This window comes from Drosophila yakuba, chromosome 2L (assembly GCF_016746365.2).
Source record: "Drosophila yakuba strain Tai18E2 chromosome 2L, Prin_Dyak_Tai18E2_2.1, whole genome shotgun sequence".
In the NCBI taxonomy this organism is placed as follows: Eukaryota; Metazoa; Arthropoda; class Insecta; order Diptera; family Drosophilidae; genus Drosophila; species Drosophila yakuba.
In genome coordinates this window covers 5,458,369-5,479,082 of record NC_052527.2, presented here as the reverse complement: position 1 = coordinate 5,479,082, position 20,714 = coordinate 5,458,369, and the positions used below count along the sequence as shown (strand labels likewise).

Genomic DNA, 20,714 nt, shown 5'->3' with positions numbered 1-20,714 from the left:
TTAACAACGTGTCTGGCATAGCTCACAAGTCGAAAACAAAACTCCAACTGCAGTCTGGCATATAAATCAATAAATTAGCAGTCCATAAACTTAATAAGCCAGATAAATAACAAAACCATTGGCATAACAAAAGTTGGGCACGCAATGCAGACGAAATTCATAAAAAATGAGATATAAATGTGTGAGAAGTGCGACGGAGACGAGACACTCCACTTTTGTAATCAATCATTGACATCCTGCAGAGTGCAATTCCAAGTTGGAGAATCATTGGCCAATTGCATGTTGGGCGCCAATTAAAAAAAATTCCGAAATGGCCAACGGCGGCTAGAAAACAACAACAATGGGGAGTCATGCAAGCGGCTAAATTGGCCGCAAAGTGAAATGCAAAACGAAAATAAAAGCCAGGCCTCAAACTCAGAGTTGAGCAATGATCGGTAACAAAAGAAAAACAACGAGCAGTGACCATTGGTCAGCAGATTCGAGTGAAGCCAAAGAGTTGGCCAAATCCGAAAGCAAAAGCAAAACCCAAACCAAATCCACATCCAAATCCCCATGTATAGTACATATGCAATGCATTTAACACTTTCAACACACAGCCACAATCACTTTGGTGATTCATTCGGCGTCAGGTTTTTGTTTATGCTTTGTTTATTTATTTACTCTTTTTCTGTTTTTTTTTTTTTTTTTTTTTTTTGGGTGCGTTACAGTTTGTCAGCCACTGTGAAACTTTCTTTTTACGAAATATTTATGAAGAAATTCACACAGCGAGAAAAACAGAAAATACAGAAATACAGATAATAAAAACAAGTGTGGGGGGCGGTTGAGACGAACGCTCGTTTGTGGGCGTGTTAACCACTTTTAGAGCCCTTTCCCAGCTCATTGCCCGGGGGCAACGGGATTTCGGTCTCTGCCTAATGAATTTATCTTTTCCTCTTTATTTTTTAACACACCAACATTGCGAGCAATTTCATTTAGAAACTTTCTTTCCCAGCAACGGCAGCCACAGCCGCGGAGCAACATCATCATCAGGCAGACAAAAAACCGGAACAAAATCTCGGAATTATCTTCAGGGCATATCAACTGTTTGTTTGTTGGCATCTATCTCTCTGGCGAATGCTGTTTATTGTTATTATTACTTTATTATTATTTATTTTTAAGTTTTTCTCAAGTTTGACACGCACGCGACGCTGTCTAAAACCTTGGCTAAGTCTTTGGGTTATTTGTTTCTGTCCCGTCTTGGCCGAATTTGAATTGATTTGGTTTCTTTGTTTCTTTGGCCGGCAAAAAAGAACCAGAAAACAACGAGTCTCCGTCTCTTACGCCTGAAATTCAATTAACAAAAGCCATAAAAAAGTGACGGAAAAACAAATGAGATTTAATTATTAATTGAACCAGAGTCAAGGTTTCTCTGCGCCGCGTAATTTACATACAGAGGCATCGAAATACATGAATATCTAGCTTTTGTTTATATGGCGAATGAGGCCAAGTGGGCTGATCCGTCAGATGATTATAATTTTTGGCAGCAAATCAATCTGAGGCGTGTGGACAAGAAGTGCGGGTGTCTGCTGGCAAATGGTGATTTTTAGTGGGGGAAATGCTCTTGAGAGTTGTGTAAACAAAAGAACAAGGTTGTGGATTTGTTGGGGATATTTTCGAAACTGAAGAGGACCATGATATCTCATTCAACTTCAAAGCTCTTCAAATGCTGCCTTATCAATATGATAGGTACTTTGGACTTCCATTAAATATTTCCTATATCATACTCGACTTTACTTACAAACCCTGCTAAACCGTTTTTAAATCTTCTATAATTATTAATAAACCGCCCTTAAAAACGTAAAATGTTCTAATTACATTACTTGGCACGCAAGAGGAGTTTAATATTCACACCTTTTTAAATCATTTCTAAGCACACCTCCGCATTTATCTTACTCCAGTCATCGGTTCATTGAACCAAATAAAGTAAAACCTACGGCAATGCGACAATCCCATTTGTCATCTCTGGCTGTCGGTTGCCTCTGGGGTAAACCTGGTGACTAGGCCGCCCACCAATCTGCCACACACCTCACCCTTTTACCATCTTCTGTGACAGTTTACAAGGCGTCATAAAACAAACAAAAAATATAAAAAAACAAGCACAGAAAAAAGCGAAGAGAAATGAACTTTTTCGCACTTGATGGCCATTAATTTCTTATGTGTTGGCTTGTTTTTTTTTTGTATCTTTCAGTGGCGTGCCCCGAGTTCATGTGGCAGACTTTATTCTGCTGTAACTGTTGTGAACTCTGACATGGATTTTTGGCTCGCGTGACCCGAGAAATGAGGAGGGTACTCGTATGCAGCGCTAAGTGAATTGCAAATGTCCAATAAGGCTAATGGCCAAAGCCAGCGATCTCGGTGTGCGAAAAATGATAAAGAAAAACTTGTTTTTAAGCCGCACGAATATGTCAAATGACTGATCCGCTTATGAAAAGCCTTGGCTATGAATATATCTAAGTATATGAGTATCTGGGTATCTGAGTATCTTTGTATCTGAATCTGCAATGCTCGAGTGAGCTTTATCAGCTGTCTGCGTTTTCTTTTTTTTTTTTTGTATTTTTTCAATTTCTGTGTCAGCTAATTTCCATGGCATTGTTGGTTGAAATAACAAATAACAAACACACATAACATTTACATGGGCACACTGAACAAACGCTTTTCACACACCCATGCAGTCAGATTTTTAACTTTTCTTGCCAGCGAAAGTTGGCAATAACAATGCTTTTCCGGCATGCCAGTAGCAAAAGAGATAGCCATAGATTGACAGCTGGCAGCAGAGAGAGATGGATGGATACACACGCTAAGAAAGTATGAAACCAAACTAGTTGTGTCTTTGAACAAAATGGTGAAAAACTCTTGACGGCGACTCAGACCTGGCTTAAGTGTACCTAATCAGTCTTAAAATTCAGCACAGAATTGAGCACTTTAATTGAGATTATAGTTGACTGCATGTGCGAATTTATTCACGAAAAAAAGAGTTTCTATTGGAGGAGTAGTAGGAACGGAACTATTACAAGGCTGTTGCGAGGGTTTTCTACGTGTTTTTTGGCATAAATTAAGCCTAAGGTCGTTGCTTGGCCTGTTGAAAACAACAAAACAACAGTTAGACAGTCAAACGGCACAAAAGCAGTTAAGAACACAATGCCAGCACATAATTTACACATCACACATAGAAGTTAATCGCCAACAGATCTCCTCGGATGGAGCAATAAAAACCAGACGGAATCGATGGATCAAGGTGGGAAACAAAGTCTTATATCACTCCCAGTTACCTGTCAGCCAATTTACCTCTGTTCCCTGATCTTGTTCTCTTTTGTTCTTCCTTTTTTTCTTGTTGGCATGCTAATGTTCTTCGATCTCAAGTCACTTTATTTAAACACGCCCCATTCATAAATAATTTGCTGCTAATTCTCATAATTCTTGCACAGTAATTTTAACTTTTCGCCTTCTTCCTCTGCGGCGCAATCAATGTAAACAATGTTTTCCGCTTGTCATTTTTCCTCCAAAGTTGTTGTTTTGTTTTTGTTTTTTTTTTGAGGGGCACAAAAACTGAAAGTTGAGCTGGCCAAACCAGCTAACTGGTTTGACTTTAAAAACTGGCTAAACAAAGCTCGGCATTTGTTTTAAGCCAGTTCCCCCTCCATTTATAAGGTAAGCCGATAGCCAACTATCGAAGCCTAGGCTTGGGATCTAACTTTGGCTCGAATTAGAGGCTTTGTTTAAGTCCAAACACTCACTCACTGCAACTCTAGAAGGTCCCAAGCGAGTTCTGCGAAAAATTCTGCCCGTCAGGGTATCAAATGATCAAAAGTGCACAGAAAGTAAGCCAAGGCGAAGAGCTTTAAGCAGATGTATAATGAGTGCAATTCGAGTTCTACAAAAGTCTGTCAAGTACACAACAAGATGGAATTTGAATATAAACATAGATGATTCCTTCAATGAATTTGCGTTCAATTGTTATAGTTACCAAACTACTATTTTTAAAGTTATTATTAAACGGAATAAAAACCAATACTCCATCTTGGAAGTGTTTTAATTTTTTGGGTTAAACAAAAGGCTGGCCTCCCCTTTACCGGGCACCCAAAACCCCAATTAATCCCACTCTCTTCGCCAACTTGACCCTAATTTGCTTAACCACAATTTCGATGATTGTCCCGCTTTTGGCCAGAAGCATTTCGATAATGGCCAAATTCGGAGGTAGCTGGAATGCTAAACTTTTTTGGGGGTGCAATTACAATTATCAACAGCTAGAAACGACACTTAATTAGGCTAAGAAGGTTTTTATTTGCTTTGGCACATTATTAACCCATTAATGGCTCACAGCGCTTAGGTCATCACAATTAGCCAAGTTCATAGAGGGGTATTGGGGGGGATTTTTCCTGCTGGAAATAATTTGATTACAGTGAGTGCAGCGATGACCTCAGCGTGTAATGGAAAACCCATTAAAACGGCTTTTTTCTCTTTCTTTCGCATTATTTACCTGACTTTGCACCTGCTTTGTGCCAACGCGTGCCAAGTGAAAGGAAGAAAGACGCAGATACAGAAGTTTGACCGCAAAGTATAAAATTTCAAATTGGCAGCAGCCGCCGCCAGCAGCAGCTGACACCTAAATTTAGGCCACCAAAACAGGCAAAAAGGCAATAATTAATAAAAAATAAACCAAAGCCAATGTAGCGAAGCGGAGGAAGTAGAAAAAGAGAAATAAATCCATTTGGACCGGAAGTTCCAGCGAATCCGAGAATGAAGCGAAACCACAGCAAAAGCCGAAAGGCGAGCATAATGCATCCTTCCGTCTTGGCTTCCTTTCAACTTCCTCCCGGTACCCGTGGCTTCTCTTCCTGTCCAGCTGACAGGGATGATTGAGCTCACCGCGTTTCCTTTACACAGTGCGAAAAAGGTGTGTAACCTGATGGTTTTCTTCATTGCCTATGTGAGCACAAGCAACTATTCATGGGATTTCTTATTCTTATTCATGGGATTCTTATTCCACTTTTAGGTTATTCTGATAAAGAATTTAGATACAATTTTTCGCAGTGCACGAATGGGCATTCATTGGCTCTCGGCATGACGTCAACAAACTCATTTTCTGGGTCACTCCCCGACACGGACAACAATAGTTTTATTGACATTTTAGCCAGTCGCATGGTGGGGCAACCCTAAAGACAGAGTTGTGCCGCAATCGAATTAATGATTGGCTATGTTCCCCAGCTACCCACCCAACTATTATTTATTTACCCATCCCCTGAAGATGACAATGTGTGTTTATAAGCGGCATTTATTATTTTATGACAATGACGGGCTAAAGTCAACTGAAATAAGCCAGGACTATGTGGGCAAAAAGGTGGAGGAGAAGGCGTGACACAGCCACGTGTCACAATTTCCAGGACAGTTGGTATCCCAAAAGTGGAGCAAACAAATTGCGTGCGAGTAATCGTAAATCTTCACTTGAGGAGATTTAAAATTCATTACAGTTTGACAAGCACAAGCGTAGAGCAACTACAGTTTTAGTTCAGTGCTGCAGGCTGGGGACAGTGGAAACCCGCTTACTGTCAACCGGCATCATGCCGTCCCGCTCTCTCGGCTAAAGTGCTGGCCAGGCCAAGAGCTTGCCATAAATTTTAAGCCATTGCCAGACATTTTTATTAATGACGCAACGCAACGCAGAATTCCAGTCTTATGCAAACAAGTGGCAAGTGGCCAAAGACTGGATTTCCTTATGCACAGCTAGAAAAGTTGGCACATTTATATTGTTTATTTTGAAATAAAACTGAAATGTTTAATATGTGTAGTTATGCAAATGATTGCTAATTAAATATACTTAGTATTCAAAGTTATTCATTTCCGAAAATATTATTCGCGATTCTAGGCTACTTGAAGTTCTACTTTACGTTATTTTTCACAGTGCCGCTCTATTCCCTTGCATTTCCTCCTCTCGACTAGATTTGTTGTCTTGTCTGGTGGCAGTCGTCGTCTCAATCTCAATTGCAGCCTCTAGAACCCAACTTGCATAATTGCAAATGCAGGCAGAGACACAGCAAGAGTAACAACAAAAAGTGGCCGTTGCAGTTAGCCGGGGCTTACCGTTAGCCCGGCCAAGTCGAGTCGAGAGGGAAAAACAACGAAATTACTGCAGTAGCCGCCGCAGAGGCTTTTCCAGCATTTTCCCATAATCAAAGAGTAACAAAGTTGCGTCTAATGCAATAAAATTTAAGGCTCTTTTGTACAATGCCAGAGAATTGTGTAGTGAAGAGTGGTAAGGGGTGAGGAGGGAGACACCCCTCTCAGACATTGTGTTACTATTATAATTATTTGCCAGGCCCATAAATTATGGGAACCCATGGCGGCGGACAGGGTTGCCACACCGCTTAATTACCCAAGCTCCACATCAAATGTGCGAGTTTTTCTCGAGCAATCACATCACATCCCCTTTAACCCCTTGAAGCCCCAACTGTAAGCTAATGAAACATTTTGCCAGGGGAGTTCATTAAACTTGTCTCATAAAGAAATCATTGTGATGATACCTTGATGATGATATCTAACGAAAGCTGCGTGAGATGAAGACATTACCCATAGTGTCGGGCGATTTGGCGAAACTCGCTTGCTTTTGTCTCAAAATGTTGTAAAACTCAGAGATCTACCAGCTTAATAAGTCATATATCAAATTTAAAACTATATTTCAAAGTAAGTCAGGAAATAAGCCACAGATAGTTTCTTATATCTTTGCCTCAGCAATCAAATTGACCTTGTAAGTCTTGGCCTATGGATTTACATTGATATTAAATCTTAATCGCTTGACATGTAAATCAAGCGATTTCCCCCAGCTCCATTAACTCGCTGACTAATTAATCAACATTTGCTTGATTGCTTAATTGCGAGCTCTAAACGCTGAGCATGAAAATGAAACTGAAACTGAGACGGATGAGTATGAGCATTTGAGCCGCGGAGAGCAAACAAATGCCCTAATGTGTGGGCAAACATTCTCAAAATGGCCCAAACGCTAGATGGATGGCCCAAAAGTAATTTCCGTTTTGGCCCGATCAATGGAAATGTCAACGGATGTCGCATGTAATTAAAACTTGTCACGAGAGTTGAGCTCCATTTGTGAGTTTGAGTTGTGAGTTGGTTAGTCTGTGAGTTTGTGAGTTTTTCCCACACGCTGCGGATGTCAATGCGGATGCGGATGCCCAAGGGTTATGGCCATTCCTGTCATACCATTTTCTTGGCATTTACCATCGGCATTCATCTGGGGAAATAAAGTCGAAAACTTGTCAGCTGAGGCAGAAATCGATTCTGTCTCGGAAAAGTTCTCCCACAGTTTTTGCCGCTAGTGAAAGTAACCAAAAGTTTGGGTTTCAGAGAAAAGAGCGGCGGGGAAGAGGGGAAAGAGAGAGACTCTGGGACTTATGGCTAATTGAGCACTACACCTGTCTCAGCCCAAAGCCGCCAGGTGAGCGATTATTCGCTGCCTTTGCTTCCTAAGAGTGAGCTGATGGCCTAAGCCGCTTAAGAGATTTCGTTGTACACATTGGAAAAAACAATTGTGTCTTTTAATAATGCCTTGTTGCTCTGTTTTTGTTTGTAAAGAAGTTGGAAATAGCGACGAGCAAATAAATGATGTCAATTAATCAATGTTTTAATAGGAATAAATTTTGTGTTACTTAAGTTTCTCGCTGTGTACAGTGAAACCTGCCTAAGCCTGACCAGAGCGGCTAAGCTGCCAACTATAAATCCCTCGCAGGGAAAGGGAACGTGCCACAAAATACCATAAATGCCTCGCCAATTACATTTGGCGAATTAAAAATATGCCGAGATATTAAAAAACCCAAACCACACGCTCTATTGCTTTATCATTCTCTTACTAATCGGATTGAGCTCATAATTCATGAGCATTAAAATTGCGAAGACCGCTGTTTTTAAACCATCTCCTCCTTCTTTTTTTCCGCGAGCCCATTCATCTTGTGCGTCTTTTTTTCGGTACTAACCTGCAAAGAAAGAAGAGGGTAAAATTTTGGGTTAGGTTTTTTGAATGTGAGCAAAAAACATTTGAAAAGGGCAGCTGAAAACGCCCCTTACTAAATTCTGAAAAAAAAATATTTTTTTCTTTCACTCCCTGAATAAAACTGCACTGCCAGTGGTTGGTTTTTATTACAGCGTGGGAATGGAGTCAAAAAATCGAGGCTAAAAACGGTCAGCGATTTATGCGAAATGAATCTTTGATGCGCAAACTGCTGGCAGGCACTGTTAAAAGGAGATACTTAGATACTCGTAGATAGGAAAACTGGGTCGCCGCAAGGATTTTTCACTTGCTGCTCAACTGCTACTGATTTGTAATGCAAATGAGGCAAACTCGGTGGGTAACTAGTCCAAAAGGATAAACATCCTTGTGCGGGCAAAGAAAAAACAAGGACCTAAATGTGAGAAGGCGTACGCAGAAGGAGAAAAACGCAGAGTACACTTCATGGGAAACAATTGCGTCGTGAAGAGGAGCAGGTGCAGCCGAGAACACTGCACAAAAGCGGGGGGAGAAGCCAACATAATAAGCAGCCAGCTGTCCAGGGTATGAGATACTGCAGACGAACTCGAGTGGCTTTGCCTCACCAGAAACCGAACAAAAAAATAAAAACCGAAAAAAACGCAGAGAAAATACGGGAACGTACCGGAAAACACAGCATAACGAATTGCAAGCGGATGTGGGATGCGTGTAGGACTCACGAGTGGAAGGAGATATGGATACAAAGTGAGTTTTAGAAACGGATCTGGTCAGCTAAACGGCTTCACTTGGCCGTTGGCAAAGGAGCAACATTTACAAGCCACAGCGAAACTTCGTTCAGGAAGTGCAGCTAATGAGGTGGTCAAGCTCACAAAACCAAGGATAATAAACTGCGGTAATGATGGGAAAACGGCGTATCACGGTAACTCCTTGCACTGTGCAAAACTAAGGTTCGTTTCTATTGAAAATTCCATTCCTACTTCTTGGCTTGGGATAAGTATCACATCCATTGGCCAGCAAAGGATGACCTAAGCCAACCCATGACCTAACCCAAGCTCGTGTACAAGTAAACCATTGGAAATCCCCTCAACAAATGATGATGATCATTTGCAAACGCTGCCAAATGTGCGATAAAGTGGGTGTGGTAGTGTGGTAGTGGTAGCTGCATGTAGATAGGGCAATGTTCGTGTTTGGACAACATGCTTCATTGGAAATGTAACATGTGTAGAGGCACCCAGGGCCCCCACCTCACCGTTCTGTTCTCCATTCTCGGCATTCTCGGCATTTGGAGCATTGGCAAAGGATTACGCAAAACGGCACCTCGCTCCCCTCTGGAGATCCCTGGAGACCCCTTCTCGGAGCCCCCTGCAGACGCCCCTGTCTGCCTTCTGCCGCATTCAAGCCTGAAATTGTTCGCATGGCGAATGGCTCGTTGCATTTAAATATTAATAAACATGGCGTGCCAGGCTGAGAGCGCCGAATGCCGCGTCCCAAATGCGAGCACAGCTTTTTTGCTGGGCATACACATACGTGACTTCCATGAGTCAACCAAACCGGAGGAGTCAGCCTCCCGCTCGACTCCTTGCCCCTCCCCCCGCCATCCCATTAGTGCTCTGAACTTTGGCCAAAAAAACAAGTCAGGCAACGAAAAATATTCGCCAGTGCCTCGTTTTCCCTGGAGCTGCCAAAGGCGCACCTTTTTTTGCTGCTGCCGCCCATTTACCACTATACAACTATACAGTCAGCATATAGCATATAGCATATAGGCCCCCCTGGTTATAGCCAACATCTATCCACCAACCAGCAACCAACATCCCCACCCATTCATGCCATTCACACAGTTCTTGTTTCGCCTCATTTTGCGGCTTGTGGATTGTGGCTTGTTTCCATGTCATAAGCGAGTTGCCTACATATTAAATCATCATAGAGCACCGGCAAAAACCGAAAACAGCAAAACAGCGAAACAGCAAAAGGGTTGAGTTGGAGGTACGATGGTGGGCAGTGCCCATATCATTCTCCGTTTGGTAACCCATTTGGTAACCCCTCTTTTGGGGACAGGCGCCGGCTGGAAATTACAATAAGCTCATGTCGAAACGCCCAAATGCAAAAATAGCAGCGACAACAACCAGAATTAGCCATGTTAAGACAGAAAAACCAGCAAGAGACATTCAGAAATGACTACACATTATGCGAGTTAAAAGTTAACTGCGGCTTTGGATGCTCTTAAGTCTGGATAAAAAGCACGTCCTTAATAAAAAACATATATATTTAATCCGAAGATTACGCAGGCCTTAAAAACATTTTCCACCTGGATATCTGCTCATAAATCAACCGCAAACAATCCCATATTTATCATTTAAAAGGTATACATACCACCATTTCCCCTTTTTATAAACAACTAATTTAAAGAGCTCCTCTTAACATTTCCGTTAGGGCACAACCCCGAACAGAACCGACTTGGCAACCGATCCGGCCTTTGTCTATCCGATATGACATCATGCCAGCTCAGCTTAACTCAGGCGGCGATCTGTTGATTTGGCTCAACAAATGGAAGGAGACAAAGACAGGGCAAAGTAAATATAAAAAGACCAAAAACAGAAGACTGACCATTTGACGGCTCGTTTGAGTTGGCCGCAGGAGCTCCGCATTTCCCCCGCCACAAATCATCATCATCATCATCATCATCAGCATCGGCAGCTGTTGGAAATTTATAGGCAGCGACAGGGAAAACAATTGGCCACCAAACGATCGACATCGTTTGACATTTAAATGTTTTATAATAAATGTCATCTGACAGCTGACAGAATGGCCAAGGAAGCGAGGGCTTTCACCTGGCGAGCTCCTGAGTTTCTGAGTTTGGCCATTTACGGATTGGTTTTCCTTCTTTCTTTTTTTTTTTGGTTGGCTGCTGTGGTTCGGGATTCGGAATTGCGCAATCTGCAGAGGAAGAGGAGAGCTCCTCCAACCAGCATTACACTTTCCTCGTTTTTACAACTGCCTCATTTGCTTTATGTTTACAGCCCATTTGACCTTTGGTTCTTGTTGCCGTCTGAAGTCGTTAAGTGTTAAAGCGTCGAGCAAACAAAAACATATCATTTGTTTTACGCTTTCGGGCCTTGTTCTTTTTCTGTTTTTATTTGGCTGCGCTGCGGCTAATAATATTGTCAAATGAAGTGACACTAGTTACGTTATTACCCGCAAAATAATCTGATTTCGGGAGGTGTGTCTCCACTTTGTCGGCAACAAAAATCAATACTTTTATCATATGCAAATAGACGAACAAAAGCAATTTGCGCCCAGCTTTTCGCTTATCTAATGTCTGAAATTCTAATATTTATTTACGAGCGGTGACGTGGAAAATTTTCTGGAGCATTGCATTGATTATATTGTGGGTTAAATGCATTCAAACGGAGTTCCAAATCAGCAGCCATAAAATAACACTGAACGTAAATAAATGATAAGACCAGCAGAATGTTTCATATGTATTTATTAAATAGAGCAAGGCTTCGTCAAAAAAATTAAGTGTAGGGCAAAAGTGTAAAGTTTGTTTATTATACTACTTTATATTGTTTTAGTCATTTTATAAATGTCTTTTCAAATAGTAACATTTTCGCCATCTGTACATAGCTGCCTCATTAATTTGCAAAACTGTTTGCAACGCCATTTCGACGTGACCAGCCTCACATTCTTAAAAATATATACACACATGTATGTATACAAACAAATGATCGTAAATAAATTGGAATTGTCGTACCTGGCGCTGGTTTTCAGATGTCCCCCATAAACATTTCAGAAAATATTCTTTTTACGAGCCAAACAAAAAGAGTCAAGCATAAACAATTAACTAAAAATAAAGTAAAACCAAAACCGTACCGAGTAAGAGTGAGAAGAAACCGAAGCGTGTGGCATGCAGTAATGAGGATTTACGAAAGGTGGTGACCATAGGGCTTGGATCGCGATCCCGAACGTGACATCAGCACATGGCTCGCTCTCGGGCTTGAAACCCCCGGGAAAATTCAGGTAGGAGAATAAAAACCTCGGTGGTGCCCAATTCGTGGAAGGCTGCGGACGGCTAAACATTCTGGAGGGAGGCAACGAGACGAGAGACGCCTGTCATTAAGTGGCAGGCGCCAGGGACAGGAAACTGAATTAGTGCCACCTACGCGCTGCTGCCACGCCCACAGCGCCCACACGAGTCCTCCTCCGCAGGATGTAAATTGACTTGACTGCAGCGCAAAAAAGAAGAAAAGAGGAAAAATTGCGAAGAGGCAAGAGGGAAAATCCATAGCAAAGTCAGCTCAAAGGCAATTTGCGGCAATTAAAGATACATTCGTATCTATGTATCTGTGCATCTGTGCGACGGCGTGTGCGAACGCAAAATTGGCTGTCCATTAGCAAAACGTTGATTTTGTGTTATTTTACTCAATTTACTTGCCATTGACATTTGAACTTGTGTGGCTCTGATTAAAATAGACCAAAGAGAGTGTGTGAATAGAAATAGCAGCAGAAATCACAAAAGATTTATTGAAATTAGTCAAATACAATACTGAGAACCAGGAATGTGAATGGTTAGTTTGTATCTATAGTATTGACTTCGAATTTATGGGACATTGCTGGGCAATTTATTGGTTCTTGGGTGAATGACTCAAGAAGCGGCTCTTGCTCTTTGAATTTCCTACATTTTTTGATAGTTTTCCAAGTGACTCAACTCACGACTCTGTCCGTTTCGATTAGGTAAAACACAATGTCTAGACTGCCAGACCGAGCATGAAGGATAACTAAGGTTTCAATTTACAGTCCATTTTCTAAGCTATTTTAGTGTTGCACTAGAAAAAAAAATATATTTTAATAAATAACTTGCCAATAAATACAATTTAATCATTGGATACTTTGATCTTCCTAAAAAATTATGATGGAAGGATAAACTGTCGCTACATTGACGGTATTTCATTTGACAATCCAATTTTTTCCAGTGATTTGCGCAATTTAAAACCTTAGTGCAGCCAAAGGCCATTCGGGTGGGTGGTTTCAATCGCGATCGGGTGACTTTGCGAGTGTTATTGTATTATTGTGACGAGTCCGCAAAACTGCTGCTCAGACACACCTTGCACACGAATTTGCCACCAACAATGACGCCAGCAATGCCTGGTAATTAGCCACGTTTGACTTTTCGTTGAGCAACAAACAATGCAAAGTAAAGCAGCAGAAAAATATTTATTTTTTTGCCTTTCAAATGGTAAGTGAATAAAGATTGTAAAATTGATCCGAAACCGGTTTTCTTTTTTTGCCCCAGCCACATGTCCATCAAGAGTTGTGCTAATTGACCTCTGAAAATTGAATCTCTGCGGTTGGTTTTCCAATCCAATCTCTCGGCTAGTTATCTGAAATTGATTTTGATTTTGTTTCGCTCCGCTCCGCTCCTAATTAAAATGAAAGTTTTGCGAGGCAAAGTGAAATTGTTGCAAAAAGTATAATAGAGTGGCAGTGACTTGAATGATTGATTCAGAAAATATCCGAGCCAATTGGCATTGCAATTCCAGCAATTGCAAATTGTCATAGAAAGCATTCGAGTCAGTCAGCGCGAGTGGACAGGCAAATTGAAATAATTGCCAACGCAGAGTGAGATAAATTTCCCGAAGCGAATCTGAAAAAAACGTATCAGAAGAAATCTAGCTGAGAACCAATTAAGGAATTTGAAAGTGATAAAAGTCGGCCAAAGAAAGTGCCTTTAAAATTCTCCGAGCGAAAAGAATTTTAGATTATGTTCAAGCGTTTTAAAACGCTTTTCAGTTTGTAAAGCCTGCAATGACACAGCTTACATTTATAAACAAAGATTAAAAACTTCTAGATTCACGATTGCTTGTGCATATTTCTATAATTATATCCTGACTAATGGCAAGGCAAATCAATGCTTAAACTACAATTGTGTATATATGCCATATATTGGCAGTAATTACACACATTTGTTGCTGTATTGTTCGAGTCAAGCTCAGCTGTCTACAGTTTGACAGCCACTGGGTGAATTATGATTACATAAGCGGACTCCGTCAACAGCTCGTTTGAACGGCAAATACCGAAGTAAAGCCAAATAAACTTGTTCGTTTAACACGAGAACTGTGAAATCAACTACGGCTAAAAATTGTTTGTAAATAAAACTCGTTTACCACGGCAAAAACGAATCAAAAAAATAAAAAAAAAAGGCAAAGAAACCTGTACTTAGCTGGCATGTAAATTTTTAATGGCACAAGTTTTTCATTAAACACACATCTACTTTTTAAATGGTGAGGTAATGTAAAAAAAATATAATTGCTTGGCATGCTTAAAGTGTTGATGGCATGTACATATATATATAGATACATTTTATACAAATTGTGTAAGAAAAAGAGTTGAAAGTTAATTAGTTTACTTTGTATAGATCAGAATAAACAAGAGATAGATATTTGAAACTGGGAATTACCCCATGTATACAGCATATAAATCAGTTGGCCCATGTACAGCAAACGTCATGACCATATGCTGAACCAATTCCTATTCCCACTTGCACTTCAACTGCGACGACAGACGACGACTCGAGAGGGCCTCAGAATTCGAAGTTTGGGGGAGTGGCAGTAAAATGAAGCGACCTGGAGCAAAACACTTGCAGCTGTTCCCGATCCACTGCGGTCGCATTCGGGTACTTTACAGCACCACTGGCACCGCTGGCACCGCTGGCCGCACTGGCACCACCAGAACAACCATCAGAACCACCAGAGCCGTCAGTTAGCAGCTGGTATGAAAGTTTTTCTGGGTCACCAACGCATCGAAAACGAACAAAAAAAGGAGAGAGGGGCAAAACAAACGCTGCTGGTTATGGCAACTTTTCACTTCTCTTGCCCGGCAAAACAAAGACAACAAAGCGTGGCAAGAAGACAACGGCGCAAAATGATTCTCCAGCCTTCATCTCATCTCGGCCAGTTGGGGATAAGCATCTCGCTTTGGCTCCACGGCAGGCATCAAATGCAGCATGGGCCCGCATATCTCGGCTTTGCCATCTAGGCCCGGCGCACATGGCGTATGCGCAATATGGCCCACAAAGCGGACGCAACGTAGGAACCACGAAGATGGGATACCCTTTTTGCTGCTCTCATGCGGATATCCTCTCTCATAAGGATATAATTTCTTCATTGGTTTACCGTATTAATGACAAGAAACTGAAACATCTTGAAGTGCATATTTGCAAGTGCAAATACCCTTCACTTAAAGAGAGGTATCAACAAAATGGCAAACTTGAGCGTGCAATGCCTTGGAGGTTCTACTCCGAAGCTGTGCCTGCTGTGATTATGATATACATAAATCTCCGGCTCATAGAGAGATGCAGGGAAATGGAGAACGTGTGGAGAGTTCAAAGACCGCCAGTTGGCTAATAGATTTCATCGCAGAGTTCTCTTCGGCCAAAACGCCGTTGCTTTAAAAATTGAAATTCCTCGGTCGTCTGATCTACGTGTGTGTGTGTGGTGTGTGGTGTGTGTGACCCAAATTGCTTTTTAGACTCTGCCGCCAATTAACGAAACAGTTGCAGTTAGCCAAATGTATCTAATCATGACAAATTACATTGTGCAAATAAAATCGGGAGACGGCGAACGGAGCAGGCGCCGCCAATTATGTTAATTGATAGTAAAAGTCAAGTTGCGATCTCATGTCTCAAGTCTCGGTCTCGGTCTCGAGCTCAGATGGTGTTCGCATCTGTATCTGCAGCTAATTAAAAGCGAACTCCAAATGCAAAATGTTGCAATTAGTTTGTCAACAAACACAGACGCGACAAGGTTTCCACTTCGGGCCGCGGAATTTCGTTTCGTTTCGTTTCGTTTTAGCCCGCACTTTTGGAAAATCCGAGCCTACTGGCGTCTGTTGGCTCAGCTGCTGCAATTTAGGCCAAAAGAGGGGAAGGGGAGTGCTGCGGCATGTGCTAAATTTGCCAATGTTTAAACAAAACTTAGAGTCAGATAACAGATATGCAAATACCATAAACGGAGACACAAGGAATGCGTATAAATAAAAGTAAAATAAAATAAACGAATCCAAACAAGAGATATACAAACACAGGAACTCGTATGTAGTTAGAAAAGTTCGTATTTACTGTAGGAGATAATTGTATCCTTACCCAATCAAATGTCCCTCAATGGCTGGCAAATTAGGTAATCGATAGACGCTGATAAGATAATATTTTCTGCATGCAATGCTGTAATTTGCATGTGCGAAAAGGGGCTTCTTCAAAAGAATCTATTATTAAACAATGTTCACTCTATAGAAGTCATTATATTTTAGGAGACAAATAAGTTTCTACTTCTGTTTTAGCCCAATTTTAATTTATATAGTTTTCAAGGCAATTTTTCAGCCACAAAAACCGCAGCCGTTGGCCACAAAAATGATTTCCCTCATATAATTTGAGTTCTACTTGCGTTTTTCACTCACTGGCAGAGTCGTGTCAAAATGTCAGGCAAAATAAATGGCCTCCAGTTCACGGAGTACCATGTGGTCATAAATCGAGTCATCTAGCATGCCTGCCTGCCTGGTCCACTGTGCCAAGCTCCACTGTGTGTACTTTTTAATTCGGTTTTTCTGTTTGCTTGGTTCTATTTCGAATGGCTGCCTCGTGTATTATTCTTGTTTTTATACGTTTTCAATTTGGGTCAATAACATTTGGCAACTTCAGTGCGTCGCGGACAAGAAACGGCGAGAAAAAAGGCGCCAAGTTCGCCGATCGGAGGCCAAAACGAACATACAATGGTTGTTGCCAAAGTTAATTGCAATAAAATCGCAACAATGGCAACTATTTTTCATTAATTTCAAATTGAAATGAGCGCCAAGCAATTTTCACAAATATGCCATTAAAAAAATCGTTTTTCGTTTGAGCTGAGCCGCTTCTATAGAAACGATTTGTTTTGTTTAGTCTGTGAAACAAATAAAGCGAAAGCGATTAAAATCACTGCGTGTGTATACATATATATATAGATTCATATATCGAAATAGTTTGCATATAGAAAACAAAGTGAAAATCTGGGCGACATAATAAAAGTATTAACAGAATATTTAATACGAATATCTGGGCTTATTTATGACCGTCCATAATGAAAAGTGAAACAACTTTTACTTTTGCTTTGGGGTGGGCAAACAAAAGCTATAGCGGCACAAAGACTGACAGATTCTTTTGAGTGAAACTTTTGGGTGAAAAATTTCATAATTTCGAGCTGTTTAAAGGTGTGCGGTTGGCATAGTAAATATATATCGTTCAGAACCGATTTCGTCATATAACCACTTTATTTGTCAACAGTTGACATCGACTGTCGCAACTTTGTCAGCTTTCAATTTGTCAAGATTCTTTTTTAGAAGGTGCAAGTGTGTCTCTGATGGCACTCGAAAAAGAAAAACAAACCAAGCAGCTGCCGAAAAGTATTTTTCGCGTCCAAACACGAAAACTGTTTAATCATTAAAGAAAAGATACACAAATAATGTGCGACCTTATCTTTGGTTTAAATTGGTATATCTAAATAAAGCCGTATGATAAGAATGTGTTTCTTCTTTATTTCTGGCAAATAAAGGCAGACGAAGACCTCCAAAATGATATCTTATCTTACAACACAACAGCAGATAGAGATATACACTGTGGAAATGTGTGGCTAAGATAGCCCACTGAAAACTGTGTTAAGGTAGCTCATAAGCTAGTGTCAATGTTTGGCCCAAGCTTCCATTTCAGTAACCGCAAATGCACAGAATTGACTTCATTGTCTCCCCCTCAACGCAATTTCATACATATTTTCATTTTTATTTACAATTTTTTTTTCTTGTGATTGCTTTTACCGCTGCCATCAGCAGCAGGTACAACAAAAACAATGCTGGCAAGTCAATGTCGTCAACATAACTTTTAACATTACACAATAACAGCAACAGCAACAGCAACAGAAACCAAAACAACAATTGCTGGCTAGGTTTTTCATGCTTTTTAATGCCGCATTGTCATCACATTTGTTGCCATTACTTAGATATATGCATATGTACATACGGGCCTCCATATAAGCCATTGTATATGCGGTGCCAACAATTGCTGCCACTGCGAATGGGTTAAAAGTGGGGGGCATTGCAGAACACGGGCGATAGAAATGGGGAGCTTCATATACAAATGGAACTGGTAACGCTTTAAGGCAAAATGTTATGCCAAATTATAGTAATAGGTAAGGGTCTTTATCTATAGGCGACAATAGTTTATTAATAAATGACACTCAATAGTTATAACTTCACTTGCTTTACTTTGAATTACATTTTCCTAATCGCATATAAGTTACCTAATCTATTCTCTATTTATCACACATTGAACACCGATTTCCCAATTATACCCGACAGTAAACAGCAAGCAATCTATTTCTGTATAGTTGTCTTGCCATAACAAGATCCTCAACTGATACCTAACCTAGCCCGAAAACATTTCCTGGAAGGCCCTATCGATGGCTACTTTCTCTGCTCCTCGTGGGTTTGTTTACCATTCAGTTTACCATTGATCCATCGGCAGCCGAGTCTTATCTGGTATATAGGATCTCGGGCACTACCTGCTCTTATCGGTGTCTCTCTTGCTCCTACATTGTAGGGCATTTGCAGTAGCGTGTGGGTTATCCTCTGTCTGGAGTTCCCCTACTCGATTTTACCGCCTTCTTCCTGCTTTTCGCCCTCTTGTGTGGGCATTGTTGTCTGCTTTTAATCAGTCGCAGTCGCAGTTGCAGTCTCAGGCATGGCATAATCATCATCATCGTTCTCCTGCCAACATCATCATTGTTGTCAAAGAGCAGACATAATTTTTTCATATTTTGCCTCATTTATTTTTTTTTGCTAAATGGTAAATGCAAAATGGATATCCGGTGCTGGTCGTTCCCAGAAGGAAGTGCGCGGTGGCTTTAGCAATTGACTAACTGAACGATTGACTAAATGACGCAGAACCACGGGCCATGAATCACAACGGAGAAGTACAAAAAAAATAAATAACCGAGCAGACAGAAAAGGAGTCTTTTCATTAGCAGTTCTGTTCCCCTCTCGTGCATGCTCCTTTTTTTACCCATTAATCGTGGGCCATTATGCAAGACACGCGCCTCCAGCCCAACTGCAATCCATATGCATTATATATATGCACTAGGTATATAGTACATATCGGGGGTAGAGGGGGATTTTCGAGGTATAGGAGTCGCCTGCACCTCAGCACCGATCGTTAGTTACATGCTGGCCATTTAAGGGCAGGCAGTCTTCGAGTGGCGACAAAAAGCGAAAGCGTTTCCGAGAGACCTTGAGGCGGTTTCTTCAACTCGTTCTCGGTTTCAGAATTGTCCAACCCCCTTCTCCTGTGCAGTATCTCTGTACGAGAGTATCTTGAAGTGCACACACAGCAGGAGATTACGAGTGGGAGAAAAACGCAGGTCTCTAAACATTTCAAGTGGTGTACCCTTTATTCAGAATTAGCCGGGGGAAACCTTGACATCAAACGCAGCGAGAAATTTCCCCAGCTGATACGTAGGCATCGAAAGTATCTGGCAGATACACAAAGGGATAGCACATGTGGAATGCTTACGAAATCGAATGAGGGAGATACCGAATGTATCTGCTAAGCAAGCAGCGAAAGTTTGTGGCGTTTTGTATTCAACATCATCATCTGTATCATCAGCAGACTGAATGGGGCCTAAAGATTATATTTGCTCAAATATATGCGCACAGAAAGCAAAGCTGTCGCTATCTATCTCTGAAATATTCAGTTCTCGAGTAAGAATTTAAATGCTGAATACTGATTAACTTGGGTCATGCATTTGTAATTACAGTAACAATTGAAAATCTTAGATACGGTAACAACTAAACTGCATTTTGTTTAGTGTATCGAAATTCCAAAACGAAGAGCCACAAATAAAGTGAATTAAATGCGGATAAAATTGCAAGACACAAAGAAATGTACAAGGTGGCGATAACAATTTTGGGAATTGGGGAATTCGAATGGAGAACGAGGCTAAAAACCTCAATTGGAGCGTGCGATCTATCTGTGTGTGTGTGTTGGCGAAAGTTGTGCAAGTCAAAAGTATCTTAGAGATACATTTGCTGATACACAGAGTAGGGGAAGAGTAGCTTGGTGTAGAAGTAAAAGTGCGTAGGTAAAAGCTTCGAGCGGAGAATGCGGCTAATGGGCATAATGATGATGAATGCAATCACAATCTCAATCTCAATCTCAATCACAATCAACAACCCAATCATCGTCATCATAATGATGAGTCCCTAGACCTCGTACCAAAAACTTGATTCCGCTTTCGCTGCGGCGACGGCCGTTGAGTGATTTATACGAAATGTGTCAACTCTGGCTGTCTTTTGTATGTCTCTCCTTCTCTGCTTCTCTTCGTTTTCTAGTTGATTTTCCAATCGACCAACAAATTGCCTCCGAAGATTCTTGACTTTCTAGGTAGTAACGCCAACAAATTGTGGGCACTGTCTTGCGACATAAAAATTACAAAGCATCATTCAACACACATGTTGTGTTATCAGTGAGGCGTTCATGGAGTTGTTGACTCTGACTTTATTTAAATTAAGCAACTTAAAAGCACACAACAACACACTCGCACTGAGACCAAGTCATGTGTGAACAGACGCTGAGTAACATTTTAATGGAAATTACAATAAAACGACCGTTTTT

The 20,714-nt window shown here is 41.0% G+C and overlaps 1 protein-coding gene across 5 annotated transcripts in view; it reads right to left on the bottom strand.

Annotated features, from left to right (window-relative positions):
- Positions 1–20,714, bottom strand: part of LOC6526935 (rap1 GTPase-activating protein 1) — an 80,623-nt gene that overhangs the window by 10,417 nt on the left and 49,492 nt on the right. Inside the window, exon 1 of one of the 5 annotated variants that reach the window (XM_039371639.2) lies at positions 7,896–7,928. The exons of the other annotated variants lie outside the window; for them this stretch is intronic. Coding sequence (XP_039227573.1) covers positions 7,896–7,913 — 18 coding nt within the window. The 5' untranslated portion in view covers positions 7,914–7,928. Of the gene's footprint in view, positions 1–7,895; positions 7,929–20,714 lie in introns of those variants that run through there. 5 annotated transcript variants of the gene reach the window in all.